This window comes from Cicer arietinum, chromosome 5 (genome assembly GCF_000331145.2).
Source record: "Cicer arietinum cultivar CDC Frontier isolate Library 1 chromosome 5, Cicar.CDCFrontier_v2.0, whole genome shotgun sequence".
Lineage (NCBI taxonomy): Eukaryota > Viridiplantae > Streptophyta > Magnoliopsida > Fabales > Fabaceae > Cicer > Cicer arietinum.
In genome coordinates, this window is record NC_021164.2 from 46,919,552 (window position 1) to 46,928,783 (window position 9,232).

The 9,232-nt window shown below is 31.0% G+C and overlaps 1 protein-coding gene across 1 annotated transcript in view; it reads right to left on the minus strand.

Annotated features, from left to right (window-relative positions):
* Nucleotides 1–5,782: 5,782 nt before the first annotated feature.
* The window catches only part of LOC101489745 (polyamine oxidase 2-like), a 7,386-nt gene continuing 3,936 nt past the window's right edge, over nucleotides 5,783–9,232 (minus strand). The window contains exons 4-10 of the mRNA XM_004499484.4: nucleotides 9,100–9,213; nucleotides 8,834–8,921; nucleotides 8,474–8,559; nucleotides 8,278–8,380; nucleotides 7,322–7,419; nucleotides 6,798–7,227; nucleotides 5,783–6,467 (exon numbers count right to left, since the gene is read on the minus strand). Coding sequence (XP_004499541.1) covers nucleotides 6,159–6,467; nucleotides 6,798–7,227; nucleotides 7,322–7,419; nucleotides 8,278–8,380; nucleotides 8,474–8,559; nucleotides 8,834–8,921; nucleotides 9,100–9,213 — 1,228 coding nt within the window. The 3' untranslated portion in view covers nucleotides 5,783–6,158. The remainder of the gene's footprint in view (nucleotides 6,468–6,797; nucleotides 7,228–7,321; nucleotides 7,420–8,277; nucleotides 8,381–8,473; nucleotides 8,560–8,833; nucleotides 8,922–9,099; nucleotides 9,214–9,232) is intronic.

The window sequence follows — 9,232 nt, forward strand, 5'->3', positions numbered from 1 at the left end:
GACTTGTGTCTTAAATATCATTATCTTTGTGGTTGCCTAAGTGACTGATGATTTGTGTTTTAAATATTGTTATCTTTGTGGTTGCCTAAGTGGCTGATGATTTGTGTGATTATTTAAGTGAGTGGTGACATGTACATTTTGAGCATCATTATCATTTCATGACATATCATATCATCTGTGTGGACGCCTGTGTGGCTGGTTTAATATTTTCCTATTGGTATAGGTGACTTCTGTGTGGACGCCTGTGTGACTGGTTATATCCGGATCATATATATTTAGGAGCATGCATAACGTGCATACATTTTATTGTTATTTTTATTTTGATATAATTATTTGTTCTACGGTTACTACTTGATTTATTTAGATATATTTTATGATTTTGATACCCCTTTGAGAACTATTAAAGAATCAATTTCTTTAAATCTTTTATTACGAAAAGATTTTATATTCATATTTTATGGCTGTTAATTTATTATTTGGTTTAATTTTTGCTGTGGGATGAACTGACCCCTTATACCAACATTTAGGTACTAATGATCTCAAAAAGTTGCATGAATGATGTTTGATTGGTGCATGCGCGAGGGAAAATGAGACTTTTACTTAAATATAATGTTTTGTATTACTAAAAAAATTGTGGTAGATTGTAAAGTTATTTATTTGTCATCATTAACTTTTAATAGAAATGTGGAAGTGAGATTTCATTCGCTAGTAGATAATTGAATGTCATTAATTTCAATCAACCTTGTTTCTTTTGAATTTCACTTAAAGATAAATTATTTTATTTTAGACCATAAATGAATATCGATCTAACAATTGAGAATATTAATTTTGCAAATGAATAAATAAATAATATTTTAGTAAATTACATTACGTTCTTTTACGAAAAAAAAAGTTATATTAAGGTATTTTCTTACGCATATCAATTTATTACATGATGAATTACTAATAAGAAGAAAAAAATTAGTTGTTTATAAAAGAAAATAAATATTAGTTGTTTATCTGTGAGGATGAATCTAATACTACTATCCTTGACTGAGGAGGCTTCTTTGCAAGACACTGATATGTTTCAATTGGTTTTACTTATTACTTCTTGTTAGTTGTGTCTACAAAGCCTTTTGGCTCTTGCTCTTTATAACATACATTTACATGATTTCTTGTTATAATACTTACAATTAGGATCTTAAGTATCAAATTTTGATGAACTTCATTGGTTTACGTTTATATTTGAAACTATTTGTTGTCCATTGCTATGCAGTCATTCGATTTTTATATAGTTTTGTAGATTGAATTTGTATCATTCCCCTAAAAAAACACCAAAATCTACTATATTGTCAAGTGAAAACTTATAAACTTGTATGGATTAGTTGTTGCCATATCATATATGCCATGCATTATTAAACTTTTGATGAGGATACTAAAAAAAAATTAAAAATAAACTGAAAAAATATGGGTTAATGGGTTCTCTAGACCCACATAATTTTGTGGCTTTTTGCTTTGGGGACTTTCCTTAGACCTTATTAGTCATGAGATTTTTTAGTCTCGTCCGGACCAATAAATAAGGGGTTTGAAAAATTGGCAGCACTACCTACCATAGGGCAGTCAAAGAGAATTGCAGAACAAGGTCAAGTTTTGTTCTTCAACTCTATGCAATTGCAATATCCTGCTCAATCTAGAGGTTCCTACAAGAACAGAGAACCTCCAAAAGCACATTTCTAGGTACAAGATGCAAACAAACTTTGACTGGCCTCACTGTAAAAGGCTTCAAAGGAGTTTGGCCTTATTTCAAGCTCATAGTTGCTTCTTCTGTAATGTTGTGGTATAAATCAAAAGGGGCCATGATTGTGCTGTCAGGAATTTATATAGTCATGTAGATTGAGACCGACTAATCTAAGATTGGACGACTAAGATTCGAAGCTCGAGAGGGGATATAAGGTTGTTTGGTGGTTAGGATGGGACAGTTAGAGAGTAAAGTGGTAAGGAAGTCGTGATTCAATCCACACTCTCAGAAAAATACTAATAATATTAACAATACTAATCACTACCATTAGTTGTTGCAAAAAAAGGACTTGAAGCTCAAGAAATCGGATTTTATAGACCAAAAGTCTAAACCAAAAGTCCTCATAGTTTTCACTCTCTTGCAGACACAGTCAAGCACACAAACACAAATAACAATTTAAGGAGTGTATGTCCTGAGTTACCTCATTAATTATCTACCATGCTGAGAATGCTTTTGTAATGTACGTAGTTTGGAGAAATGGTACAATCAAGGACGAGAACTTATATCTAGGTTGCTTTCCAATCCCACAATCTCACTGGACACTATTTCTACTTGGTATGTTACTATTTACATGCTAGAATAACCTTCCTTTCTATAGTCAATCAGTTATCACCATGGTCTAACAATAATTTCCATACTTTAAAAAGATCTGCAGAAAATGACACCCTAGATCACTTGATTGGAAATTTGCAAGTAGAAATTTTTTACTTCAGACTTGTTGAGATGCTGCTTTGCTGTGTTTAAGGAATACTTTATACACATTTTTCATGTTGTTTTGCCACATCGTTTAAAGAGTGTGCATGTATTTTTAGATTCAGTAAATAAAGTGACAACATATTTTAGATGATTGAGTAAAATATATATATTGTAAAAAATGGTTTTGTGAAATTATTTTTACTCTATTCATAAAATCTTCAAATCATGTAACAATTTTTTTCTTAATTTCATTACAATCTTTTGGTTCAAACTGAACAATTTTCACATTTACTTTATAGCTATGGAAAGTCTATGTTTCCATGAGTTCGATGTGAACAGGAATGTCTTAAGGATAAACTATTGCTTGACATATGATTAATACGATATACAAACTTCATATATGTTTTAAACTTGAAAGTTTTATTTCCCTGGTATTAATGTTAATTGAAATTCATATCTAACTTTTTAACAATTTTACATGAATTAGAAACATATTTTAAGATCTATTTTTGTAGTGAAACCGTAAAGAATAAATGCTAAATCGTACAAATAAACATTTAAACGAAACACACGACGGACGATCCAAAACGTGTTCAATTCCTTCCCCTGATTCCAGCAAAAGCAAACGAATCTCATCTTCTACATCTATAACCACATCCCTACTCCACAATTGCAGTTTTACCCGGTCTTGTACAGAGATCTGTCATGGACTTACTTAGAGAATCATGGATAAGAGAATTTAGAAACAAATTTCCAATTACTTTTTCAACTATTTAAAGTTTTTCATTTTTGTATAGCATTTTTTGAATGCCATTAACATGATTTCCAAGCTTCCTAAAAGATGCCCTTGAGTAGTTTTTGGGTAGTAGCTCGAAGAGCTATAACTCTCCTATGTGGGAAAGTTTTTATATCGTAAATAAACCAGCACGCTTATCTATAAATTAAATACTAAGCCGGGCAGTGCGGCGTAAAATTTAATATATTAATGAATATAAAATAATAATTATATGTAATTTAAAAGTAATTTTAATTTTATTTTACGAATATATTCAAGTATTTATGTATTTAAAAGTAAATACATTTTTGAATAATGATATATAAGTTAAGTTTTCTTTAATATAAAAGAAAAAAATAAAATATTGTTGACTAATACTTTAATTCATGCAAAGTATAATGAAATACGAGATTATTTATAAAGTTTAATAATTCTAGATATGCAATTTTTGTCTTTAATATTTTTTAAATGTAGAATTAATTTATTCAAACTTTTTGATTTCATTGAAATTTTTCTTCTAATAATATATTTGTTAAATAGTTATGTATTTTTTTATTATTAAAGTTATACATTTAGCTATAATATTTCTTCATTTTATATACTTTATATTAGTTTTGAAACATTAGATTTATAAATTTATGTACTTTTTTACCTTTCAATTTTATATGCTCATCGTAATTTTGTCAATCTCACTGACGATCTAAGCATGCACTAAATAATATTGTGTCTTATGATATATTATAACATTCATTCGTGAGTGATAGTTTATTAAATCTAAAATATTGAAATAATCCATTCGTGTGTGCTTTGGAATTTTCACATAATTATTTGACGTCAAGAAATTTCAAAAGTGGTTGAAAATAATTATAGGTAAGAAAAGTTTCTATATATTTAATATTATTCTTTTTTTTTTGTTTTAATTATGATTTGTGTTTTTAATTATAAAAAAAATACTATGTGAGACACATTCAACATAGGGGAAAAAAAATTCATTTCATATGTAATGATATTGATATATGATTTTGAACAATAATTGATAATAAAAAAAAAAAAATAATATTATTGAAGTATATGTGAAGTAAGAGTGTCATACAAATAGTTGTAGCTTGATTGTATTTCATAATATCGTTATTTGAACTGAAAATTTACAAGAGAGTAGTTGAAAAATAGAAGATAGATTTTGATGTATATATCTAGTCGAACTTTTATTGAAGTGTTTCTTCTAATAATATATTTGTTAAATAGTTATGCATTTCTTTATTATTAAAATTATACATTTAGCTATAATATTTCTTTATTTTATATAATTTATATTAATTTTGAAATATTAGATTTATAAAATTATGTACTTTTTCACGTTTCAATTTTATATGTTCATCGTAATTCTGTCAATCTCATTGTCGTTCTAAGCATGCACTAAATAATATTGTGTGTCTTACGATATATTATAACATTCGTAAGTGATAGTTTGTTAAATCTTACAATATATTATAACATTCATTCGTAAGTGATAGTTTGTTAAATCTAAATATTGAAACAATCCATTCGTGTGTGCCTTAGAATTTTCAAATAATTATTTGACGCCAAGAAACTTCAAAAGTGGTTGAAAAAAATTAGACAAAAAATTTCCAAAAATTTAATATTATTTATTTTGTTGTTGTTTCAATTATGATTTATATTTTTTTTAATTATAAAAAAAAATATTATGAGAGACACACTCAACATAAGAAAAAAAAATTCATTTCATATGCAATGATATTGATATATGATTTTGAACAATAATTGACAAAAAAAAAATTATTGAAATATCTAAATTTACTTATTAAATTTTTTTATGAGTAATTAGAACTTTTTAATTGTATTGATGAGTCATTGAGTGATAAATTAAAGCTAAAATTATATAATATAAGCAATTGAAAAGGTTTGCGTTACATATTAGAGAAATAAAACAAAATGAAAGTAGAAGATGAAAACAATAGTGTGCTTTGGAAGGTGACACAACAGATTCTTTGTGAGTTGGCAAATATTAAAGAATGTGGAGATAGTTGTCAAATACAATTTAAAATTCTGTTTTAATATATTATAATAAATAAGTTAACAGACTTAAACTATTCGTGTAACCCAAAATTCCTAAAACATCGAGCAAGTATACAAATATAAGTTTGAAGATATTGCAATCAAATAAAAATAGTATATTATTTACTATTTATTTTAAATAAACTAGTCTACTACTAAATATTTTTAGAAATAGGTATTGACATATGTGAGTCAATAAATAAAGTGGCCAATCCTAACAATAATTTTAGGCGAGATTGAAAATGTAGATTAAAAGACTAGAGAAATGTGTCCCGTAAGTGCAAATGTAGATTAAAAGACCAGAGAAATGTGTCCCGTGAGTGCAGCTCATATGGTAAATGCTGCGGGAACATTTGATATGCTGCGCACATATTCGAACCTGCAATATTCCACTTGTCTGAACTTAGTGTTATGATTTTCGATGTTAGGCTCATTAGAACCAAAAAAAAAAAAAAAACTAGAGAAATGTATGAGGCATCTCTATTATGAAATATAGGATGATGTACATAGGCATATATTTATTATGAATTTATTATAGGTGTATGTACATAGGCATCTTCAACCAAGATGCACATCTCTGCCATTTCCAGAGAAGCTTATCCAAACTACAAAGGTGCCTAGCCTCTGCTAAATATTCATATATTACCAGTTCTTCACAGAATTAACTACTGACATAAAACACAATATGACTGCATAAGAGACATTTACTTCAGCGACTAATGCCTAAATAGTTGCTATTGGTAGATCTACAATGGAACAGAAGTGACAGCAAATCCTAATTTAGAATAAGCATGGGATTCTATCCATTATAGGAGTAGTGACCAAAGATGGTGATTACATACGAGATATCTGAAGTGGGATAGTAAAGGAAGCCATCTCTCCCATCACTGGCTGAAACAAATCGAGCTCTCCATATCGCTCAAGCACACGCATCCTGCAATCTTCAGCTGCCATCATTCCAGTGGAGAATGCACCATGGACAGACCCTGGATAATTCACACTTGTTGCTTCCCCTGCGAAAAACAAGTTATCTACTGGGACCCGTAGCATCTCATACAGTTCGTGCGGTTTCCCAACTTGATCATAGCTATATGAACCCAGTGAATCTATATCTGATCCCCACCGAGACACAAGATACTGAATCTGCATTAAAATACAGACATAAATAAACCATGTTAAGGACTATGTAGCATACACCATGAAGGGTCAACTAAAAGCAATGTGAGGCTAAGTGAGGTCTTTAGATAGAACAAATCATAGAAAAGAACTTCATATCTGCAATTTTTGAAATATTGCAATGAGTGTGATGCCATAAAATTTGCGGGTATGTAGAAGACTGAGTGGAGTGATCTGAAGGCCTAAAGCAAGGACTTGTATAACCTTATGTTTGGTCCGATACAATGAATTGAGTATCAAGGCATTAATTTTTCTAGGGGGATTAAAAATTGAAATGAGTAAAAATATTATGGTTACCGGTGAAGAAGCATCAGGAAGGATCTTCTTGAGCTGTTCAAAAGCAAAGTTAGCAGTTGCTTCATCAGACATTTTTTCAATGTCTTTGGCAAGCCGCCCAGAAGGCATGTAAACAAGGACAGGATGACGTGCAGCCTTGTGGAGATTGAGGAAGTAGCTACATCCATAAGATGTGTCTGCAACTACTCCCAAGAACTCCACATTAGGCCAAAATACATTCTCAAAGTGTAGAATTATTTTGTTCTCAAGTCCAACCCCAAGTTCAGCAATGGCAGCTTCCTTCCAGTCTGGGAGCTTTGGCTCAAACAATATCCTCTTTGATTTAAGGACACCAAGAGGGACAGCAATAACAGCAGCATCAGCAGTAAATGATTTCCCATTTTCCACTGTCACTTTTACTCCGTTATATCTCCGAACAACTTTCGTGACCCTGAAAGGGGGCATTTTTAATGCCAGTATATGTAATTAAGCAACATAACAAGACATAAAATTTCATCAAAACAACAATTCAAGCTAGTATCTACCTGTGCCCCAGACGAATATCAAGACCCTTGGCTAGGGTATGTATAACAGGCAAGTAGCCCCTGACCATAAGACCATGACCACCAGGGAGAAGTATTTCCTGTCAGAATATATTCAAAGAGGTATAAGATATGCAAGCAAGATACATTCAAAAGAAAAATGCTTGTGTTAATTAAGAACTGTCTTGCTATATATGCTGTAATTACGGTCAAACTATATCAATTTAGTTTGTCGTAAAAAAAACTAGGTCAAACTATCATTTTTGTTCATAAGGTTTCAGCTCAGTGGTAAGAATTTGATATTGTAACTTCAAGAAATGGAGTTCAATTCCCCTCGGAGATAGTTGTAAAATGGCCATCAAGGCCACTTTAATCAATAAAAATTTCCCCTTTCTCCTATTTAAAAAAAAGGGTCAAACTATGTCAATTTAGTTTAATATGCAGTCTTTTCTGATATTCTTTATGGTAGGCCTATGCAAGGGGAAGAACCATTTTCATTGAACAGAAAATTCTACAGCCATAAAGCTGAGTTCAGCACTTGACAATCATGCAACAAGATGGCCTGTCATAACAGGATTCCTATACACCCCTTTCCCAACTGGATTTGTTTGGCTCTACATGAGGAATTCTACACATGATAGACTTATTAATTTATCCAGGGTTTTTACATGCATTTATAACACATAAGCCCATTTTTATCTCCAGAACAGGTCTCTCTATACTTCAATCATACATAGATCAGGAAACACATTTACATTATTATTGGTCATAGAAAGGCTGCATGTTGAAGACTCATGCACCTGGCTATGAGACAACTTTACAAATTATATCTTTCATGACAGGCCCTACCTGTATGTTAACACCAAAGAAAATACATCATTTAGTGTGAAAATTAAGGTCGAGAAGGTGGCGCAGGGGGGAACTTAACAGCTAATATAAGATTAACATCTTCAAATTACCTGGTCCCATCCATTCAGTGAAATTGTATCAGAATCAGCAGCAAACCAGCCCTCCATTCTACATAAATACCACTGAAGTACCTTATGGGCAAGCCCCTCCAGCCTGAATTCAAGAATGGAAATCATATTATGTTACTAAAGCTTAAAACAAAAATAAACATGATGTCAAATAAATGAAATCAATGCCAATACTAACCTTAATTCTGGCTTCCTTTCAAAAACAATTGAAAGACCACGCTGTATGGACATATCTTCACTGAATTCATTTCTTACTTTATTAGTCTGCATTAAGCCCAAGACAATAATTAAGAGGGTTATCACAGTGACAATAAGCAGAATCAAGCATTAGATTTGATGATTTGGAAAAATTGCTTTCACTGTGAAAATGCATTTCAGTAGGTAACCAGAATAATATTTTTTTTTTTATCAAAATAGAAATGGAGTTCAAAAGGATCCATCTAAGGTAGAGAAGTCTCACCAATGTTGCCATCCCAAAACTTAACAATCAATTCCAGTAAACTAAATAACTTGAAAAGTGAATCAGAAAATAACTTACCTCCAGTAAAATGTTCTCAAATACTTGACCAACTTTTGTTACCAATTCTTGGGGAACTTGAGTCCCATCCATATCAAAAAGTGCATAGCTACAAAAGGTTAATGAATTTAAGTTACAAAAAGAACTAGCATATAATAACTTATACCATGCATAACAGCTAGAAAAAATTGAAATGTTTGGCTGCTAAAAACAATTGAAATGATTATCTACTATGCAACTGAAGCAGAACCATCAAACTAGTATAGCATCAAAATCTATGTACCTACCTTTCCAAGTCATGGTCATAGAGCACAGAGTTATCCCCACTAGTACGGTAAAGGGGTAGCCCCAGCCTCCCAATCACTGAAGCAAGCGGATTCTCCTTGGAAACTCCATGCAACCTGAAACAGAGAAAGAGTG